Source organism: Echinops telfairi, unplaced genomic scaffold (genome assembly GCF_000313985.2).
Source record: "Echinops telfairi isolate 266 unplaced genomic scaffold, ASM31398v2 ScPeMD7_7467;HRSCAF=8505_1, whole genome shotgun sequence".
NCBI lineage: Eukaryota > Metazoa > Chordata > Mammalia > Afrosoricida > Tenrecidae > Echinops > Echinops telfairi.
The window spans coordinates 7,705,306-7,728,615 of record NW_022111368.1 but is presented as its reverse complement, the minus strand read 5'-3'; the positions used below and the strand labels follow the sequence as shown (position 1 = coordinate 7,728,615).

The following is a 23,310-nucleotide window of genomic DNA, read 5'->3' as shown; positions in this document are numbered from 1 at the left end:
CCTCTCCATGCCGCACACCAACACACACACACGGTTTCAATGACACACACACACACACACACACACACACACACACACACACGGTTTCAATAATGAGTGAGTCTAACAACCAACCCTAGACTCACCCAGGAAGCTCAGGGAACATTCTCTGCCCGCGCCTGATCCGCCGTCCCTGCCATCAATGCTCAGTGTTCCTCTGAAGCCCACCCCACCCTCCGGGTCCCAGTGATTTCAAGTAGGAATGTTGAAGGAAAGGTCCTAGAATTGTATTTGAAAAACCAACAAAAATTCTTCCTGGCCTATTCGAGAAGGGTGCCATCTTGTGGTGGATAGAAGGTTGTACATCTCCATGAGACCAACACTGCTGGATAATGGAACCCAAGTACTTTTTTAGTATCCCCACCATTAAACTTAGTAGTCACCCTAAGCTCCAAAGATCGAATAAAAAAATTCCCCCTCAATTAAAATGCTGATTCCATCTCCACCACGCAGTGCCCGAGAGGAGGCGAGAGTTGGCCTATGAAAGTAGGACGGCCGGAATACACCAGCTTTTCAACACCAGACGGTTTGCTACCTGTGTGGGAAATGACACCAGAAGTGGAATGCCAGGACTCTTCCCTCAGAAACTCACTCCATCGATCAAGTCGTGTCTGAGTCATACGACCCTATAGGTCAGGGAACAACTGCCCCTGGGGGGTTCCCAGACTGTCACTCACTATCGGAATAGAAAGCCTCATCTTTCTCTCTAGGAGCAGCCGGTGGTTTCGAACTGCTGACCTTGAGGTTAGCAGCTCAACGAGGTCCCATCACGCCACGAGGGTTCCTCAGAGGGCTCCTAGGTAACTATAAATATTTATGGAAAAGCAGTAATGAATAATGTCCCTTTAATTCTATCTCACTACACATCTTATATGGTCTCACTCATCAATGTTTTCTCTCGTGCCAGGGAGTGTGCTAGGACCCGGGACAGAACAGAAGGCAAAGCTGATGGATCTTCAGGAAGGGTACAGCCCGGAGGTGGAGGCAGACATTAAACACAGAGTAAACAAATCGCATCGATTTTCAAATTCCGGCCAGGGCGATGAAGGACGAGGACAGGGGGCTCAGGTAAAGCCACGGGGAAGCCACGTAGAAATGGGGGGATGTTAGGAAAGTCCCCCGAGCAAGTGGGCCTGACAATTAAAGCCCAAAGAAGAAAAAGAGCCAGGCAAGCAGAGGGTGGCTGTTAGTTGCCGCCGGAACTGGCTATCAGGCACCTGCTGGTGGGTTTGAACCGTCAATCTTTCAACTCGTCATCAAGTAAAGTCCTTCTTCCTTGGTGCCACCCAGAGACTACCTGACATAAGGTCAGAGTGTCCAAAAGGCTCCCAAGCAGGAAGAAAGCCAGCAGCTGGAGGGTGCAAGGGAGGCCAGAGCTGCCTGAGGGAGGTCATTCTGTCTCCTGGACAGGACTCAGATTTTATCCTAAGGGCAAAAGAAAGTCATCCAAGGGTTTTAAAGAGGGAAGTGCTAAGTCGATCTTTGTTGTGTGGAGTCAGATCTGACCCACAGCACCCCTCTGTCCCACAGAATGAACCATGTCCCAGGCTTGAGCCAGCATCCTAACTGTTGTTCCATGGTCCCATCGTTACGAGCCATCTGACGGACGTTTCACAAGGGTGTGGTGACTAAGTGAGGAACTGACCCAGACCAGACTCACCACTATCGAGTTAATACGGACGCACAGCGACCCTGTAGGGCAGGGTGGAATTGCCCCTGTGCATTTCTGAGACTGTAACTGGTTATGGGAGTGGAAAATCCCCTCCTTCTCCCGAGGAGCGGCTGGTGGTCTCTAACTGCCAACCTTGCCAATGGCAGTCCAATTTGTAACCACTTTGCCACCAGATCGCCCAGGGGTTGGCTATTCTCAAAGACTGGGCACAACATGATCCTGGTTTGAATGAGAACCCACTCAGGAAACCAAACGTACCACCATCTAGTTGATTCTGACGCAAAGTGACCCTATAGGGCAGAGTAGAACTGCCCCTGTGGGTTTTGAAGGCTGCGAGGTCTTTATATTGGTAGAAAGCCTCATCTTTCTCCCAGGGAGAGGCTGGTGGTTTTGAACTTCTAACCTCATGGTTAGCATCCCTACACATAGCCCACTCCTCCTCCAGAGCTCCCTTGGACAAAGGCAGGGACATCAAGAGAAATGGAGCAGTTCGAGATCAACTCCCAAGAGGACATGGCGGTGTGTTCAAGGGGGGCAACAAGAGGGGTGTTCAGAGTGACGTGTGGGGGTTCTGACTTGAGCTACTGGGCTTATTGGGATGAGTGGAAGACAGAGAGGGGCATGCTGGGAGGAAGAGATCAAAGTTCAGTTTTGAACATACAACGTTGGAGCTGTTTGGAAGACCACGTGTCCCATGAATTGTCTTCGTACGCATTCACAGCGCAGGTGTCAGACGCGTGGCAGTAAGTACAAAGAGACTGTGGGTGGTCCTGATCAAAGACTATCAGGGAACAGTTCTGATCTTAAGTCAGCTAATAAAATCTTGTAAATAAAAAAGGACCAGAGTGACCATCTGAAGACAGCATGTTCCCTCTTTCTAGGTTGTTTCCCCTCTATTAAATACAGTATTAGTTTCAAACCAATCTTATAAGATCGCGATGCATCTCTTAACATGTTGAACCTGATCTTCATTTTTTAACACGATCTTCACAAAGACGACAGTGGCCATTATGAACGCCGATGTGATGATTACGACTTATTTTCTTTGGACGGAATCGAGACTAGAGTGGAGCTACTGCCGTGCTTGACTCCCTTACTTGCGCTGGCACCAGCAGTCAGCGGACTATTTCACCCTGAAAGGAAAGTGGCTTCCTGGCTTGCCTCTGAGGCAAGCACAGCGAGTGAAAAGTGCCGGTTCCTAAGTGGCAACAGGATAAAATGCAGCGGACAAGGAAAGAATTTGACAAATAAAATTCCCGGGGAAAGTTGAAGACCTCTGCGAGTGTCAAGGTCGTTAATATTAAATTATGACCTTGCACAATGATGTCCAAAAGGCCACGCTGGTTGGCTGCTTCTTCGTTGAAAGACTTTTCAATAAACACGGGTAGGAAGCACTAGGTCTCACAGGATTTAGATATATATTGACTGGGAACTTAAGTTATCTGTGTTTAAAAATTTCAGGCGGTAACTTGCCATCTGTTCTATGGATTTCCTCACCAGTCTGCCACATGTATCAGAAATAAACTAATTTGCTTGCATCTGACTCATGGCAGTAAACCATAGGTTAAACGAAACAAAATAAAACAACAAAAAAGCACAATGGCAGGGACCGCCGTCAAACCAGAACGTAAGCACACAGACACGAAGGCTAAGGTAGTCTTTCACATTAGTCCTCTGAGAGGCATGTTTTTATGCCTTTTATTTTGAATGGAAGGTGCTCGAGGGCCAAAAAGGGTGACTCAACAGATAAGAGTTTTTGGTTGGAAACATGATGCTTCTAGAAACTTAGCTTTTCATCGCCGGTGTTACGGTTAGAAATATTGCCTCCAAGATAACACAACTATGAAAGATAAGGCTGCTCAAAGTATTTGGGAAACGCATGTATTTGCTGCACCTAACACGGTTTTCATTAGAACGTGGGACTCGGGAGTGTTTCCTAGGTGAAAGGAAATTGGGCTGGAACCTTTTCACCTTAAAGCCTGTCCTGTCCAATGCAAACCAGATGAGTGCTGATCCTTCTAGTGCAGTGGTTCTCAACCTGTGGGTCACGACCCCTTTCACAGGAGTCCCCCGATTCATCACAGTAGCAAAATTGCAGTTATAAAGTAGCAACGAAAATAATGTTATGGTTGGGGTCACCACCACATGAGGAACTGTATTATAGCATTGTGGCATCAGGAAGGTTGAGAAGCACTGCTCTAGTGGAAGAAGGATGTGGGGATGTGCTTCTGGCACCACCAACCATTTCAGTGTGAGAGATGACAAACGGGGGTGGGGTGGGGGTCTTCCTGAAGCAGTTGCAGTGTGAACACTCGCTGCAATTGAGTCTGTAACTGATGTCAAACACTGTCTACCAGAACACACGATGCTCTTTCTTCCATAAGATGGGAAGTTCCAGGTGATGATCAGGGGTGATGTCAGAGAATTTAGAATTTTAAAAAGTATCGACAATACTAAGAATACTAAGAAGAGGCTGCTCAATTTTGGCCAATATCAAATAGAAAGAGAGTGTACAAGCTCCTGTTTCCACCCAGCAGCTCCTTATGGAGAGATCTCTCATGGGGCTGAAATGTCCCATGAGGAGATCTGAGACAGATAATGAATCACTCTTTAAATCCGGATGTTTCAAAGAACAATCTTTCTTTGGGGGGCAAGCTCAAACATGTATTCCGCTTTCCCCTGACCCCTCAAACCAAGCTCTCTTGACTAAAAATGAGCCACAGTTAACACTGTAACCTGGAAACATTTTGTACTTCGATTAGTGACTGCTAATCTGAAGGCTGGAGGTTCAAACCCACCAGCTGTTCTGTCAGAGAAAGAGCAGGCTGTCTGCTCCCATCATGATCCAGAACCTCAGAAACCCTAAATAGGGTCGCCATGAGCCATAACTGACCCAAAGGCAGTGCTGTCTGAGCCATGGCGCCCTCAGTGGGAGTCAGTGAGTCCAGAGCACGATGCTTGTCTTGAGACTTTCAGAGTTTTTTTATGTCTGCTGCTACTTCTTACAGAGTGCAGCCCTCTCTTCATCACCTGCCTAGTTGGAGCTCTACTCTGAGGAAGCTGAGAAGGAAGAAGGTCATGTCCGTTGAAAATACAGAGAAGGAGTTGCAATACAGAGAAGGAGTTAAGGCTTCAGGTCCCCATGATGCAAGATGTGTGAACTTGATCACACAGTCAAGGGGAGAGCTCTTCTCAGTTTACAGCTCCATCTATGGTCTCTGTAAGATGTTTTGATGATGGCCTATGGTCACCGAGACTTACCTCCTGGTAATGCACTTGGTATTGTTGATACTCACAAGGTTTACAAGAGTTTGCCCTTCTATGAACGAAGGTCATCTGCTTTGATTGCACAGGATACCGTATCAACATCCACTGGCCTGCTAGATTAGCTCAGGGAATTATTGAGCAGAAAAGCCCCAGTGGAAATTCCGCTGATGTTAAGTGTCTTTATCTCAACCCTGAAATGTTTCCATCCACTTACCATCTGGTCCAGGTCGCCCAGGCGGTCCTGGGGGTCCTTGGAGCCCTGGCTTTCCATCAATTCCTGGTGCTCCAGGGAACACAGCATCGGTGCCTGGTTCTCCTGTGAAGCCTTTGGGCCCCATTTCTCCTGGTAAGCCTCTCTTCTCATCTGTAAATCCAAGAGCAACCACCGGCTTGGTAAGTCCCTCCAAGCAGCTTCTGATATTTACCAACTACTTGTGTATTCCTGGTCATCGGAGAACATCGACAGAACTAGTGAATCTTACAGTCCAATCAGTAACTCAAGGGATGGCTTCTCATTGCCACAGTTCATCGTCATTTCTTTGACTTTAGAAAGCACCCCTTCTTGCTCCCAAATCATGGCCTGAATGTGGGTGCCAATACTTGGAAACCTTCGAGGGTTCCCTAGGCTCTTCCAAACAATTGCTGGGATTATGCTAGCTACGTGCCAGCAGCATCAGCCAGGCAGAGAGGCACTGCCATATGTACAGGGGTTCTGTGCAGGTTCTCACCCCCCCCCCCAAGTATATTTAAGAAGGATTAGAATTTGGTCAGTCTAAGCTATGAGGAAATTGTTTTATATGCCTTTTGTCTTTTGGTATATGAACCCCAGGATTGATGAACGTACAGGGACAGGAGGTAGAGTAAGGGTGGGGGTGGGGGGTTTACAGTGAGGGGGGATGGTGTGGTAAAAGGGGAACTATGTCAAGAAGTCTAGGAAGAAAAAGAATGTTTGGAAACAGATTGTGGTAGCAACTGTATGATACTGCTTGATGTGATTAAACTATGGAATGATATATGCATTAACTCCCAATCATTACTAAATGAAAATAAATATTTTTAAAGAAACAAATAAAATCTATGTACCCATCATGGTTCAGCTGTTATTATTTAGAGCTGAGCACATGTACATTTGATCTTAGATTTGATACTATAAATCTGTATTACCTTCACCTCCGATGGTTATGCCAGGGTGACCTGGTGGGCCGGGGTCTCCTGGCTCACCCCGAAATCCTGGTTCCCCATCATCTCCTGAGAATCCTGGTTCACCTTTGGTACCTGGAACCCAAACAGATCCCACAATAACAATCAATCTCTGGTCTATGTATCACAAAAATATTTATCTTTTTATCGATAACATATGTGCATTGTGTTAAGCCTGATTGGGGTTGTATTTAAATATAGTGGTGCCTGGCTTCGGGGAGGTCATTCATGGTCAAATAAGGATGTTGCAAGATTTCTATACATAACATGAAACAATGGGAGGCAGAGAAGACCAAACAGATACCTAGAGAATTAGAAGGGAAGATTGCTTTTGACTGGGGAATAAGTAATTTGATATTGAGGGGCCATACCTAGATGAAACTCACTGCCATCGAGTCAATGCGGACTCGGAGTGACCCATAGGAGTGGGTAGCACTGCCCCAGTGGGTTTCTGAGTCTGTCTCTCTTTATGAGACCAGAAAGCCTCATCTTTCTCCTGAGGAGAGGCTGGTGGTTTCAAACCGCTAAGCTTGTGGTTTGCAGGGAAACTTGTAACCCACTAGGCCACGAGGGCTCCTTGAGAGACCATAGGGAATAAAAAATAAAATAATAGAAGTAAATAATTGATTTGAGCATAGCTGTGTGTTAAACGCTTTACCTATATCGAATTCCCATAAATCCCTCTGGGGTAAATCATACATGATCCCAATTTTACAAATAAGGAAACGGGTTCACGGAAGTGAAAACTTGCTTGAGGGCCCTCTGAGTCCATGGGGAACGGAATCTGGAAATCAAGCTTTGGATATGGGTGGGAGAAGGGGACAGCGGGGAAGAGGGCAGGAAAACAAGGAAGCGCAGTCAGAGCGACCAAGCTGCCCACACGGAGAGCTGGAAAACCCTGAGCAAGACTGGGCAGCGGCGTTGGGGTGCCAGTGAAGTAGACACGTGGAAAGTCAGAACAAGTACGTGCCTGGGTCTAAAAGCAAGAACCAAGAAGGAAATCACAGGGTCAAAAGTGCCAGTGGAGCAAGGGTTAACGTGCTCAGCTGCAACTCGAAGGCTGAGGGCTGAGGCCACCCAGAGGTGCTCAGAAGAAGGGCCTGGTGATCTACTTCTGACAAGAAAAGCAGCCCTTAGAAGCCCAAGGAAAACAGTTCTACTCGGACATTATGGGATGGCCGTGAATCCGAGTCTACTCAATGGCAACTGTGTGTGTGTGTGCTCATTTTTCCCCCTGCCAGTTAGACACCTTCCCAGGAATCCTGGAATGAGCAGGGCTTGGTTCCTATGGAAACCCTTCTTCCCCAGATATCGATATAGGGTCGGGGTCCAGGTGGCGCGGCCAGCTACGTGTTGGATTGCTAACCTCGAGGTTGACAGCTAAAATCCACCACTTTGGAGAAAGCCAAAGGAGGCGATCTTTCCACATAAAGAGTTACAGTCTCAGAAACGCTGCATAAAGTTGCTTTGAGTCAGAATCAACTTGATGGCAGTGGTTTGGTCTGTTTTTATGCTGCCCAGAGACCTAGTGTAGGTACTCAGATTGACCTCGGATCACTGCTGAATGAATAAAATTCATGAAAGGACTTACAAAGTCTGTGCCCTAAATAAACACATGTAAAGTGGCAACAGGATGCTCTTCTGCTGTGTAAAGAGCAAACAAACAAAAGAAAAACAACCCTACTTCACTATACAGCCTATCTCCCTGAAATATAATTTGGAAATAAGAGAGAAGAAAATAGGTTAAGTTACCATATAAACATTACAGGCAGTCCCTGGGTTAGGAATCTGACTTATGGGCAACTCCTATTTGCTCTTCGAATGCGATGTAAATTCGTCCCCACTTTCAAATGACTTAACTGACCCTGACACCTAACAACTCCTTCCTTACAATCACCTTCACTTGCTGCAGCTGTAGCCTTCAAATCCCTGGAAAGGTGTTGTTTCTTAGGGTGGAACTGCTCCCCGTGGATTTCCCAGCTTGTAACTCTATGGGAGTAGAGAGCCTCATCTTTCTCCCTTGGAGTGGCGGGGGGCTTCAAATCGCTGACCTTGTGGTGAGGAGCCCAACCTGTTATGCCACTATCCTATATGCGGTTTCTGAGGCTTCGTCAATTTCTCTGGAAGCAGACGGCCTCATCTCTCTCCTGCAGAACTGATGGTGGGCTTGAACCATCAATGTTGCTGTCAACATTCCAAAGCCTACTCCACCAGGGTTCTGTTCTTGCATTGTAAAAAAACCAAAACCAAACTCAGTGCCACTGAGTCATTTCTGACTCCTGGCGACCCTACAGGCCGGGAAGAAATGTTCCCCTGGGATTCCGAACCTGGAACTCTTTATGGCAGTAGAAAGGCTCATCTTTCTCCTGCAGAGTGGCTGGTGGGTGTGAACTACTGACCTTGTGGCTAGCAGCTCGATATGTAACCACTGCATCACCAGGGCTCCTTTCTTACACTGGAGTAAAGCTAAAAAGGAACTGTGTGCACATATTCTGCCTTCTACACACTTGATGTTAAAGCACACTTAGCAGCAGAACTTGTTTGTACTGCAGGGACTGTCCGCAATGATTTTAGGAAAGCCTTCATGCTGTATGTGGTTCAGAAAACCCTCTCCAATTCTTTAACATGACAAAAGGCTATTTACTGTGCATCAGACTTGAGCTGCAAACACCAAGGGTTGAAAAGGAGATTCTCCTGTGCGCATTCTACCGTTGGCATGGTTGTCAAGGGGTTGAAGTGATGAACAATAGAGCCAGGTAGCTTGGGTTTGAATCTTGTCTTTGGACTGATTATCTACATGATCTTGGGCTAGTTCCCTAACTTCCCTAGGCTTTATCTCCCCATCAGCAAAGCAGAGCCAATAGTCCTTACCGGATAGGATTGTTAGAAGGTGTACATAAATTGACAAAGTAATTAGGCAATGCAGAATATTGCCTGGGCCCAAAAAAGCAGTACATAAATATCAGCCACTATTATGATTAAATAAAGTGATCAAATTGAAAAAAAATTTCTTGTTTTGTTTGGAAGCAAGATGACTTTTATTTTCAATTACTTTGGGATCATTTCTTTTGACACACATCCACTGTTGCCTGCCCCTTGTTCATATGTCAAGTTCATGCCATGCAACAGAAGCTGCCCATCGGTTAACCTGGCAGTGTAAAAAGTCTTGGAATGCGAGTGGGCTACCATTCCAGCTCACCGGCGATGCAAGAATGTTGTTAAGGAGCAAAGAAGGCCAAGTTTCCATATCTACATGTGAGCAGAGAGCATTTTCAACAATGATTCATCTTCCCAATGTGGTTTCCAGGATTTCAGTGTGGTGAGAGGCAGCGCTAAACGGATTCTGGGCCCTCCATCAGGGACAGTGTTGAAAAATGCAAAAAGAGACGTCGTCAATGTTAACTTAAAAAAAATCATGTCCCCATGCCCTTGAAATCACTAATAATGAGTCACGTCAAACCAGTCTCATGTTCCCTTCCAGTAAGGCTTCTGCGTCGGCAGAGTTTGGATTCCACGCATCAGCCAGTGAAATGTCGGCTCTGCGGGCAAGTGGGTTTAGGGCTTGAGGACACACTTCAAAATATACTGATCAGTGGTTGGATGTCCAACCAGAGGGGACTCTCTTGGGGACAGCACAAACTTTGTACTTGGACTGGTCTGTATGGCCATCAACACTGGATGAAGACACACTAAACCAGCTACTGAATTGACAGGTGATTCACACTGAAGCTGGGAGGTGAGTTCTTGACTCTTGGCCCTATGAGAGGCTTCAACAAGTTTGTGAAAAATGGCCTTAAGAGATAGTTCTGTTAATTATCTTTTGGAAGCCTCCTTGTATATGACAGTGGAGAACCAGATGGGCCACTGAGAGCAGGGGGAAAAATGCTGGAATATTTTTCTGTTTGCAAACCTCTTTAAAACCTCTATCTGCTGTGCATCTATCTGTTAACCTGGGCATCATTCAATCACGGAAGCAGTTATTTACTGAGCCCCCCTTGGTGCCTGCTGCTACTGTAAGCATGGAGCATCAGGAATGAACTCTGTAGGCTATAACCACTGCCCTCAGGGAGTATCCTATAGCATGCACAAATTATCCATCAATAAATATGCATACCATTAGCAGTCGAGGCTATATATCGATCTAGATATCCTAGAAAGATGAACACTGAAAATGTTTTAATGATCAGAGTTCTAGTCACAGAAGGAAGATCACATTCCAATCTGAGCTTGCCAGTTTGGGAGGCTGAGCAGAAACAAGATGAATCTTAGCTGTAACACATGCAAACTCTTTTATTCAGACTCAGGTGATCCACGGCAGCAGCTTGTGTGATGACCCCCAGGGACACGCATGTCGTGAAGATTACAAGGCTGTGACTATTTGCAGATGAAGGGTGGTGATGGGTTTCCACCTCAGACTGGCAAACGGAATGGTTTAAACACGGTGTTTCATTGGGAGAAGAAGACAGAAGGTGAGTGGGACAGTGGCCATCGAGAGATGATGTGTTGAAGGATTAGATCTCATGACTCATGTTCCAGAAAGGCAAAACGAGGCCCTGCAGACGCTCCTGAGAAATAGACGGAGCTCCCCTGAGAAGTAGTGAGTTCTCCATCAGGCAGAGGGACAGTAATGGTCTCAGTATTACTCCTCTTACACTATTAAGGGGGATGTGCAAGAGGCTAATGTTCTTCCCCACACCCTCTTCTTAGAAAACCCTTCCTGAATGTTCCTGGTTGTTCTTCTAAAACCAGTAACAAAATGTCTGGGTGACACTAAGTCATGCAAGAGCAAATGCATACGCACCTTTAGCCAGAGAAGGGTGAGGAGAGTAGACAGGTGGTCCCTGAGGGCCTTGGTCACCCTCTTGTCCCTAAAAGGGTAAAAAGAAAAAAACAAAAGCAGGGCAGATTAACCTTTTAGAGTTTTTGACACTGAACATTTTTTTTCCTTCAAAGAATAAAGATGAACTTGGTTATCAAGACTCAAGCTAATTGAGCTGATCTGCTCTGTTGGCCAACGGGACCACGGACTGTCCACGGAGAACAATCCCACTACGTGTTCCCGAGGAGCCCCAGGCGTCAACCACGGGTCTGACGTGCCAGTAGAGAGCGCACAGCATGGGAAGCCCTTATTCTCAGCCTGGTCAACCTCCAGGAATGATCAGGAACCGACATCGTCTACAGCGCAGGGTGGGGCAGTATAGAGAAAGCTATCCATGCCACCCCATGCAGATGAGTGGGGCGATGACATGCATACTTCTTGACATCATACCACTTCAGGGGAAGAAGTAAAAAGCCGCCCCAAATGGAACATAAGGTTACCTTGGCTCCTTTCGGTCCATCGTACCCTTGGTAACCATCTGGTCCTCTAATTCCCTGGAAGAAAGATTTTATTTTTCATTTTCCTTGTTAACAACCTATAATAAACAATAGCTAGGGAACCATTGCTGTTTTAATACAATAAATACACGTTCATTTATGGCATCGATTCCAGTCTCTATTGTTTTCCCTGATTGTGTTAAAAAGGTCTTTCTGAAGGGCCGTGTGGGTCGCACATTGCGCGGCTAGCCACAAAGTCAGCAGTTTGAATCCACCAGCCGTTCCTCACCAAAGAGATGAGGCTTTCTGTCCCCACGTGGAACGGATTTCCAGCCTCAGACGTCCACGCGGGCAGTTCCACTCTGTCCCGCAGGGTGGCTATGACTTGGATTCAACTCCATGGGTGAATTGGGTGGACTTTGTTTTCCAACCTTTTCTGAATTAAAAAAAAAAAATTCAAGCTGTTTTCTTTTCCTTTCTCTCTCCTTTCCATCCTTCCCTCTCATTTGGAGCTGTTGTTGGACAAACGGGGTGATGTGTCCTGCAAACACCCTCCATTCTGGAGTGGGGTCGATGCCACCCTCGTGAGCTGCATGGTAGACTCTCTTCACCACATTCTCTCTAAATAAGTCGTTCGCACCACAGGCATCCTTGGACTTCCGCTCATCTTGTGGCAAGACTTCGTCCTGCGGAAGGACGCCTGCACTTCCCATTGCACTGCATCCGCGGGCACACGTGAGTGTGCGGCTGTGCACGCGAGTGGCGTGGTGCTTGGACCGACGGCTGGGCTCAGGAATTTGTAGCGGAGTCTATTCAAATCTTCCCCGAACAGGGGTTTGGAAACTTTCGGAGGACACGAGATGGAGGCGCCAAAGCCCTTTGATTTAGCAAGTCTTTCTTCATTCTTTTAAACACCCCCGAGTGCTAACGATTGAGTTCTAATTCCTCGGCATGTTTCCTGACGGAGACCGCTGACCCAGATGCACCATAGCACACGGTCTCCAGAGAGCGAGACGTGAACGCTCAATGTAACCATCCAGAGACGCATCTCCTCCTGCCAAAGTACGCATTTGTTAAGACCGAAAAACTCAACCCACGGCTACTGAGTTGGTTCTGACTCATCGGGACCCCACAGGACAGAGTCGAACTGCTCCCTAGGGTTTTTCCGACTGTAATTGTTTATGGGCGGAGAGATATAGCCTGGTCATTCCCTGCAAGGGGCTGATGGTGGGTTTGAACCACCCACCGGACAGTTAACAGTCTAACACTCAACCCCGCTCTCCAAATTCAGAATGCAAAGTCCCAGTAGTATTAAAAATACAATCGCTTGTTATCTGACGGGTTTTTAAGACAGACACCCAGAAGTAAGTCTCCTGAGAGTCTCTTTCAGGATGAGGCTGGGAGAATTTTGTGGTTGATCGCAAGCCCATGATTGAGGTTATGACTTGCTTTCACACTAGGTGGAGCTGAAGATTCAAAAGTTTCTTAGACTTTCACATCTCTGGTTTCACTGTCACCTCCTGGGTAAAGCTAGAAATCCTTACTGAGCTTGCTAAGGACTGGAGAGTTGGCAACGAGGCTTGTGGTCTGAGGAAAGTCCAAGGCCCGAGACATAATTCCTGCTAACATAACCAAAGCATCACCAAACCCTGACTTGCCGCCACGGAGTGGAATCCAACACATCGTGACGCCATCTAGGGTGTCTGAGGCTGTCAACCTTTACTGGAGCAAACGGCCTCCTTCTCCTCCTGAAGGGCAGCTAGTGAGTGGATTTGGACCCCTGACATTGAGTTCGTGCCCCTAGGCCTCAGTCAAGTTGATACGTCACTCGGTGCCACCAACGTACTGCTCAGTCATGCTGCCAGCCCTGGTGGGGGAGTGGTTAAGTGTTGGGCTTCATTCTGCATGGCTGCAGTTCCAGACCACCAGCAGCTCCGAGGGAGAAGACTGGGCTTTCTACTCTGGTACAGAGTTACAGTCTCAGAAACCTGCAGGGGTCACTATGGGTCAACATTGACTGATGGCAGTGAGTGTGCTTTAACAGAACCCCAAAACCAAGTCCCTGCCACGGAGTCAATTCCGACTCATAGGCAAAAGTGGAACTGCCCCTATGGGTTTCTGAGACTGAATCATTATAGGTGTAGAAAGCCTTACTTTCTCCTACGGAGAGGCTGGTGGTTTTGAACTACTGACCTTGTAGTTAGCAGCCCTCAAATACCAAGTGCTCATCACCTCTGATGAAAAAGCCAAAATAGAACTAGTATTTTTTTGAATAATGTCTGCATGCCTGGGATGAACTGGGTATTATGTGAAACCAATTTGAGAAAGGAGAATGAACGAGCACTCAGAATTCCTCTGAGTCTATCGATAGTTGGAACGCCGGTAGTCTGGACTCCCAATAGTCAACACAACTGAACAGGATCCCTGTGAATTCTCAGGGGCAGATAACGTGGAAAGGGGGTATGTGTAGCTGAGGATGGAGTCTAGCTTGGAGGAAGGTGGGTAATTGGTCGGTACCGTGCATCAGTCTGAGAACACTGACAGCTGGAATCCCAATCGTCTGGAACCCCAAAAGTCAAAACATTAGCATGAACAGTCCCTTCTGTGCTCCTCCGTGGGCAGATAAAGGGGTGGAGGCAAGCCAGGAGTCAGGCTGTCAAGAAGGACAACATGCAGGGGTTCTCCCCAGGGGATGCGAGCGAAGACAATGGCTAGAAGAATCCAGCTTGGATTCTGAAGGCTCCCTGAGCCCTTGCTTAGACACAAGGCATCTAGCTCCTGTTCCGTCAAGTGCCACCCAGGTCTGTCATTTGGAGAAACTGAAGTTGGCAAAATTTCTGGCTCAGAATGAATTGTTATAAAGTGCTTTGAAAGTCCTTAAAACTTAATATCACACCACTTACTTGAAATCACTGAGTATATACAGAGAGTACATACAGATGAGATGTTCTAATGATATCATTTTAGAAGTGGTCAATTTTTTTTAAACAGCCTTTCAATGATGTTTAAGAACAACCCAAATTAGGCTAACATTAGATAGAAATTTCTAGTGATTGGCTGTAAGGAACAGATATAAAGAATTTTTGGTGAAAATCTTTTAGGGAAATGTATACGTCTGAGAGGCTTAACAACAGGTTTTCTTCCCTGTTGATGCAGTGGACCAAAAGCCCAGTCATCAGAAAGCCGCGCTCCCATGGGAGAAAGGAGATTGATTCTACCCCCAGAGGGCCAGGTCCACCCTGTGCTGTGCGGTGACCCCGAGTCAGAAGCAACCTGACAGCAGTGAGAGTGAATTGACCTTGATCACTTGTGCTGTTCCTTGGCTGACCCTAGTCTCGGTCCAACGGCCAAAGTACTCTGTTGTGGTTTCCTGTGCCAGTTTGGTCAATTCCAACCCTTCGGAACAGAGTAGGACTGGTCCTTGGCGGAGCCACTGGGGGGTCTGAACCCCAAGCTTTATGGGTAACAGCCAATCTCTTAGCTACTGTCCCCCAGGACTCTGAATCAACATTGGGTCTCAAGGGACCTCTTCCAGAGCTGAGAAGGAAATGAGATTTAATGTGTGAGAATGGAAGGCAAGGAGATTTCAATCAACGAGCCCAAGCTACAAAAACCAGTGGTCTCCCCTTCAAACAACTTGGTTTTTGCTTGCTTCCAAGCAATTCAGAACTAACGCTACACGGCCAGGGCCAGCAGTCTTGATGCCTGCACTGGGGAAGAAGGAATCTTATCCACTTGGACACTGGCTGTCACGGAGATCGTGTTGGAGTTTTGAAGAGGGTTGCTGTAGTTCAAATGACTGTGTTGATAAAGGGGGAGGGAGGGATTCCAAATGCATTATGGACAGGGGTGACCATTAAATGTGCACCTTTTCAATGGACAGAATGTTCACGAGTATGGTCTTAAATGACAAGCTCTGCCAGACTTGTCCTCAGTTACTAAGAACGTGTGTCCTAGAAAACCACAGCCAAACTCACTGCCGTGGGGTCAACTCAGACCCATAGCAACCCTACAGGACAGGGCAGGACTGCCCCTTTGGGGCTCCAACACTGTCACCCGTCCAGGGAGCACAAAAAGCCTCCACTTTCTCCGGTAAAGTGGCTAGTGGTTGTGAACTGCTGACCTTGTGGTGTGCAGCCCAATGCATACATAACCCACGACTCCACTAGACCTCCCTTCCTCTAGAAAAGGGAGGGGAAACAATCTTTACTTTTCCTAATAAGTTAATATAACCAAATCCCAAAAGGCACTTTCTATTACCCTTACAGAAAGGAATAGAACAAATAAAGGGGTGGGGGGTGGAAGGGTGATGCTCAAAAAGTTTGTGGCACAAGTCCATGATCTTTTCCTTCCAATTTTTCCACGTACTCTTTGAAGCTCCTTTAATAGACGTTGTCTTCGGTGCAGAAGGAACCGGGGTAATGACTGTGTGTGCACCTAAGGAAGGCAAACCTGTTCACAGCGTATGCTTTCTTTTCTGTTTCATCCGATGGTAACGCACCATTTACATTACTGTTTACACTTGCTCCACGAAGCTGCCTTTGGCTTCTGGTTCCATTTTATACCATGAAACCCAAGTTTATGAGTCCAAACCTATAGTCGGTGGGGGTTAGTAATGGCAACTTGGCAAGGAAGAGACCATACAACAGACGCGACAGTGGGATAGTTTGGTACTAACAAGGAGGACGGCTGAGTCATTTGTGTATGTCCTGTCTCTTTCCGATTTTTGTAGTCACGTAAACGGTGTCTTCTTAGCAACTGCGATGTCCCACTCAGCAGGAACTATTTGTCTTCTCAAGCTGTAGCAGCTGCAGAAAGCAAGCTCCAAGCAGTTGGCCATAAAGCCTAACATCTGGGTGACAGCAGTCAAAGGGACCAGGTGGTCAGTGCTTGCTGAGTTCTAGGTGGCAGCTGTGTTTAAGAAACCCTGCATTTTAAAAACACTGCAACTCCTTTGTGTTGGGTATAAGAAAATCCCAAACCGAATTGTTATGATTTCACTAGCAAGTCCTAAGAAACGAAAGCATTGAAGAGCAGCACTTTAATTATATGCCCCGAATACGAATGACGCTCTGGTCCTCAGTTTCTTTACAATATTTGCTGAGTGTAATCCCTAACCTAGAGCCCAGCCTTTTTGCCTTTTGACGGGGCTGGAGCGTGAATAGCTATCTCTTTCGGGGGAACTTTTGGGGTCTCTCCTTTCAGTAAGTCAGGATATGAAGAGTTGGGTGTCAGCAAGTCAGGGCTGGGTAGTCATGCTCTGCCCTGAGATGAGGAGCACATGGGAGGCCTGGGAAGAATAGGTGGCAGTAGGGAGTGATCAACATGGGAACCACTAGTGGTGTCAAAACCTGAACCCTGAGCTAATGAACGCAGCCTGCATCAAGAACTCGGGAAGGTCAGCAATGGAATCTGGGAGGCCAACCCAATCCATGATCAGAGAATGAGTTAGTTAATTGTGCCAGACTGGCCAATAATCACATGTGGGGCTAATTGAAAGGCGGAGGGATAAATGGGTGGTGAGCCTCGCCTTTCTAGTTCTCGGGTCTCTTGTTTTGTGATGATTGCACCGGGTGCAGCTGCCTTAGCAGTTCCCTGCTTCAGCTTGCAAGATTGACTTCCTACAAGACATCCCCAAGGAGAAGCCACATAGACCTATCCCGATGCAGCCCTGGGTGCTGGAGCAGCCGTGTGGAGACCCCTGCTATTGCTGAGATGCTTATTCGTTCACTGACTCAGCTTTCCTCCTGCAGTCGGCATCATTGCCTCTGTTTTGTGAGGTGGAGGACTTTGTGGACTGGTGTTGGGTTAATGGGTTAATGTTGGACTTGTGGGCTTGGGCAGCATTGGGTTGGGATGTTTTCGTGATGCACCTTTTCTTCACATAAAACTCTCTCTTATACGTGAGTTGCCATGGATTTGTTTCTCCAAAGTACCCAGACTAATACAGAGAATAAACGTGGTCAAACTTTCCAGGAAGGGCTGGATGAAAGTGCAGCTTGCTAACCATATTTTTAGGGTCTCCAGATGTTCTGCTACCATCCTGCAATGGACCAGTGGGAGGTGTCAATGGAGCTATGATTCTGAGGCTGAAGTCATTCATAAAAAAAATCCGTATGTATGTATGTATGTATGTATGTATGTATGTATGTATGTATGTATATATAACTGCTCTCACTCAACACCATTGAGTCAACTCTAAAGGGAAGTGTAGAACTGCCTTTATGAGTTTCCGACACCATAACTGTTCATGGGAGTAGAAAGCTTATTCTTTCTCCCTAGGAGTGGCCAGTGGTTTTGAACCGCTGACCTTGTGGTTAACAGCTCAACAGATCAGCACTATGCCACCAGGGCTCCATGTAACTTCTAGGACTTCATTATGGAAATTATGGCCTGTTGGTGCCAACATATCATAACATTGACTGCATGATCATTTGAAATAGCAAGCAAGTAGAAACCAATGAACTCCTAGCATCTGGTGTCATTAGAAAAATACTGTATAGCCATTTACTGGAGTTCCATGCAGTCTGCTAATCGCACAAGGAGATCTAGAAATGCTAATAGGAACACTCTCCAAGGCACATTAAGTAAAAACCAAACAAAAACCAAGCGTCAAAATCGTATGTATCTATTTACGCGTTAAGTTGTATGTACATGAGAGTCTATGTGATGGCGACATAGTAGCACTGTCTGAACACGGCTGGCTCTGGGGCGGGTGCCGGGTTCAGAGCAGGAAGGAGGTGAGCCATGGATTCTAAGACTGGTTAGTGAGAAGAATGAGGAATAAAAATAAAGAAATCACTTTAACTCTGTTTCGGTGCATACTTACTCTATGAAGTGATGACGTAGATTCAGTTTCATAACATCTTTTTCATATAACATTTTTCCCCATTTTCTTTTTTAAAAAGGGAGTCCAAAATATGTTTGCAGACACATGGTAAAAAATAACAAACATAAACTGGTGTCTTCGTTGAACATAAACTGGTGTCAAAATAGGAGAGGGATTCAAAAAGTTCATGGAAAAATGCAATGAAAAATCATGGAATTTTTCCATAAACCTTAAAAAAATCATTTTACTGGGGGTGCTCGTACAACTCCCAACACAATCCATCCATGCATCCATTGTCCCACGAACTTTTTGAAGCCCCATTGAATGTAAGGCGAGTCTACAAAACAATGCATAGTGGGCCTTGGTCAGCAGCTTGACCACACTCCTAAGAGTGACAGAGAGGGGCGTGTAAGACTGGAAGGAATAAAAGCCAGGGGAAAAGTACATAATTTGACTCCGGTCCTGAATAACCTGGGAGGGCAGGTGATTTATGCTACTGTAAATGCAGGGCACATTGTACATGTATTTCCCTGGGGCAAGCGCTCTTTTCTGAGAGACCACCTTCTTTCTTCCCTTCCCTCTGTCCTGTGTAAGGAGATTCAGCCCCGAGCAGACAGCACTTCATGTAGCAGTCTTACCTTTTGCCCTGGGAATCCAATTTCTCCATCGAAGCCAGCGGAACCCTGAATTGAACAGAAAGCAGAAGCAGTAAGAGTGATGAATTCTAGGGCTGTGTTAAGGAGCATAATAAACAGCAAAACTAAGTAGCTCATTGAAAACCTTTTTCTGGGTGTTCTCTGGCATGACCTAGAGCTGGATGCACAGCCCCGTTCTCCCGTCACACAGCAAACGTTCAGAGGGCATTCTTAGGGGGCCTGACCTTGAAAGTCTAAGGTTGCTGGACAGACCCAGTAATTCTTACGTGGACAGTCAGAAGAATGAGAACCCAGCCCCCAGCCCCGCCCCAGTCAGGCAGAGGAGTCCAAGAACATCCAAGGGTGACAGAAAGATCTCTCAGGAGCAAGATGCATTACCGAGCCACATGACAGTTACTGTGAAAGTGATCAAGACACCAGACCTCTTGTCTAAAGGTGATCAAACATTTTGGGACCACTTTCATACACGACATCATTTCTATAACTTAAAGAAATATGAACCCACACAAAAATGGCAAAACTCTTTTAAAAGCCTGTCCTCCGCCGTTCGAACGGTCCGCCCTCCTCTGTTTTGGGGAACTGTAAAGTATGTCTTCTTAGTGGCGGTGGGATTAACAGCGCCCCACATGTTCTCTGCCAGGCTCCACATTTCCCAATAGGCCCTGATGTTGAGTTTGGCCCTGCGACTGAGTCCAGGCCAATGGAATCCGAGCAGAAGAGGTGGGGGTCATTTCCAAGTCAAGACTTCGAAGAAGCAGGTATGCCCTGAGTCACAATATGGCAGAATGAGATCCCCCATGCCCACCCCCGCCCCCCATATAGACACTAAGTGATATATTTTCAGACTCAGGGCAGTAAGAAATAAACGTCCAGTCATTGTACATGTTTGGTATTCTCGACACATGGCGGCCCCATGTACAATGCAATTGGCTATAGAGATGATGGGTGTGAGCCATACAGTTGTCACGCATCTCATTTTGGAAGCTCTGCTAAAATTGCTCAGTGTCACAGCATCATGCAAGTCTTCCCCGACAGACAGGAGGTGGCTGCACTTAGGGTGCATTGGCTGGGATCCAAACCCAGGTCTCCTGCAGGGAATACAGAGGTGCTACTATGACCCATCCATGCCTCCACATGTTTGGTTACCACAACCTCATGTAGCGGAGCGAAAACAAACAGAGACCTTTCCCGGCTCAGTTCTCACCCTCCTGCACCTGGAGACGCACGGTTTGCAAACAGCAGTTATAGAAACGTCACTCACCCGCAGTCCTGGGAAGCCCATGACTCCTTCTTCTCCCTTGTAGGAAATGCCCTAGGAAAGGACAAGAGAGCATCACGTCACAGAGCTTCGGAATCCGACCTGGTGCACACCTGACTGTGACCAGACTACCTCTTGTGATGACCCAGCCCAGGCGAGTGCAGGATTCAGAGCGAAACCCTCGGATTTGCCTGGATGATCACTGTGTTAGGGACCACGTGGGCAAACCAGGCAGTTGTGAACCAGGACAATGCAATTGTTGTGTAGCTTATAGTTTTACAATTATATACATATGAAGAGAGAGACAGAGAGAGAGAGACAGAGACAGAGAGAGAGAGAGAGAGAGAGAGAGAGAGAGAGAGAGAGAGAGAGAATGAATATAGCTAGAGTTCTCAAACAGAAACTAGCTCATAAAACATCCATAGGTCTCCATGCCTTCTGCACTTGCCAGTCTTCCCACCCTCCTCCCCTCTTCTTCTTCCTTCCTAAGGAGTTTGGGTTTGTTTTATAAACTATGAGCATGGAGGCCCTATATGGTGGATGGCCAGATAACCTTAGCCTTCAGAGTCCTATGACCTGGACCCAATTTGACAACCGAGGGCACTGTTACACCAATGCCTATTATCCACACACCAAACCAAACTCACTGCCCTGCAGTCAGTTCTGACTCACAGCAGCCACACAGGACACACTAGAACTGCCCCAGGCATTCCCACGGCCGGAAGATACACGGCAGCAGCAAACCTCTTTCTCCCTTGAAGAGGCAAGAGGTTTTCAAAGTGTTGACCCCTGACTAACCCACAATGTCATCGGGGAACCAAATGTTTGTTATGCAAAAGGTAAACAATGATAAGATTAGCTTCTGGAAAAAAGTGTGGGCAGACATGATCGTATTCTAACATGGTAGACAAATGGATGAGAATCCCCATGTCCACGGATCATTTAGACGACCCGTCCTTTTCATTCCAATGAACAGGCACAGACCGAGGGACGACAATGGACGACGTGTTGCTCGCCGACTTACTTTTCTTCCTGGTTCTCCCTCACTCCCTTTTTCACCCTGGCAAGAATAAGAAAAGACCAAACAAGAACTCTATGAATGTCAGGTGAGTAATATTGAAAATCGCTCAGGGGTTTATGCTCTGAAGTGAGAAGTATTTAATAAAACTGTTAACAATTATGACAAATTGATCATCACAAATGACTCCTAAATCTTGCAGCTTCAACATTCAAAATTCAAAGGCATCGGGTTACTTTTTCTGGATCTTCACGCTATACACTGAACCATGGATTCATTTGGAGACTCTTGAGATTCTGTAGATGCTTCACTCCGGGCAGTTCCAGGAATGTAGTACAGCCTCCTAACTCACTGCTATTGAGTCAACTGATTCATAGCAACCCTATAGGATCGAGCAGACATGCCCCAGTGGGCTTCCTAGACTGTAAGGCTTTATGGCAGGACAGAGTCTCATCTTTCTCTCGTGGACCGGCTGGTAGTTTTGAACTGCTGACCTTGTGGTTAGCAGCACCAGTGCTAAATAACTATAGCACTGGGGCCCCTTTACAGCCTCATAGTGGGGAGTATATGTCCTGGAGAGTGTCCCTCATTACAGCGGCCTGAATAAAACTTTAGCCGGAAGGGACTCTGAGGGAAAGGCACAGTCAGGACACATGAAAACATCAAGCAAACGTGGTTTTAGAAACCAATGTCATTTTTGTGAGATGTGTTGCTTTCTCATTTCTCTTGGTATAAAACAGGGAGAAGAACGCAGGTCACTGCGTGGTCCTTCCTCCCCAGCATGAATGATACTGCACTGTGGACTCCTGCAGCTCAAGACTTCCCCCTGCCAGCCTGGTCCTGTCCAAGCTCGGGGCCCAATCCTCACGATGGTTGGAGAAAAGTTGGAAATCGGATTGGGGTGTTTACGTCACGCAGTATCGATCCAACCTGCTTCTGGCCCTGCTTCAACCTCAGGTTCCTGTTCTGAAAGTACAGAAGTCCTACCTGGCTGACCTCTCAGTGTCAGTGTCTGGCTAGAGCCCCAACCTAGCTACTGATGTGTTGGTACCATGCCTTACCTGACTTGGTTGCTCCATTTGCCAGCGTCCAGATTTGGGGGTTACCTGCCCTATTACTTAGCAGGTATGTAATCACCTGCTTTTGGACGCCTTTTCGCCTGGCATTTGGGCCTGACATTCCTCAGCTCTCAGGCCACTTTCATCAACCATCTCTGTTAACTTGGGTCACAGCGGCCTGGGTGGATCTCCTTGTAAATAAAGGCTGCGTATGATCTTCCTTTCCTCCACCACTGAGCGGGCCCTTCCTCCCCATCCATGATGGAGCACCAGACACCGCCTTAACACACCGGGAAATGAGTCTACTCAGAAACAAATGCATTCTATGGGCTCAGTTCCCATAGAATTCAACAAACCACATTTGTTGAATGTGGGTGCTCTACGCACATGGTCTCACGCAGCCAGTTCCACAGCTCGATGAATGAAGTGGCGTGCCTTTGGGTGTAGTGCGTCGGTGGTGGAGCTGGGAGTCCAGGTCCATGTGACCAAGCCGACGATGTTCTGAATCCCAAACTGACTGCTGCTCAGCGTGTGTGAGCTGCCCTGATGAAACCCTGCTGACCCTCACTGGACAGTGGTATACATTACAAAAGGCTGGAAGTTAGGACGTTTGTTTTTATTTTAGATTCCAAGAGTACATCTTCAACCCAACAGAGCGTTGAAAGACATTGGAGAAAGTCAGAAAATTGACTTGGATGGGGAAAAATGCACTCTGTGTCAGCAAAGAGAATAAATAGATTTTGTTTTGATCAAGATTCCATTTCACTCAACTATTTCCGTGATTCTGGTTTTGAATTATACTCATGTCATTTCATCTTATCTCACTACCGGCCCATTGATTGCCAACTCGTTGTGATCCCCTAGGACAGAGTGGCACTGGCCTTATGGGTTTCCAAGACTGTAACTCGCTCCAGGAGGAGAAACACTTGCCTTTCTCCCACAGAACGGCCGGTCCATTTGACCTGCCAACATTACTTACCGTTAGCAGCCCACGACA

General features: G+C 46.8%; 1 protein-coding gene across 1 annotated transcript in view; it reads right to left on the bottom strand.

Moving 5' to 3' along the window:
- The window catches only part of COL4A2 (collagen type IV alpha 2 chain), a 232,987-nt gene that overhangs the window by 55,426 nt on the left and 154,251 nt on the right, over positions 1–23,310 (bottom strand). Inside the window, exons 14-20 of the mRNA XM_004704409.2 lie at positions 21,262–21,297; positions 20,241–20,291; positions 18,962–19,006; positions 11,498–11,551; positions 10,980–11,046; positions 6,143–6,253; positions 5,193–5,342 (exon numbers count right to left, since the gene is read on the bottom strand). Coding sequence (XP_004704466.1) covers positions 5,193–5,342; positions 6,143–6,253; positions 10,980–11,046; positions 11,498–11,551; positions 18,962–19,006; positions 20,241–20,291; positions 21,262–21,297 — 514 coding nt within the window. The remainder of the gene's footprint in view (positions 1–5,192; positions 5,343–6,142; positions 6,254–10,979; positions 11,047–11,497; positions 11,552–18,961; positions 19,007–20,240; positions 20,292–21,261; positions 21,298–23,310) is intronic.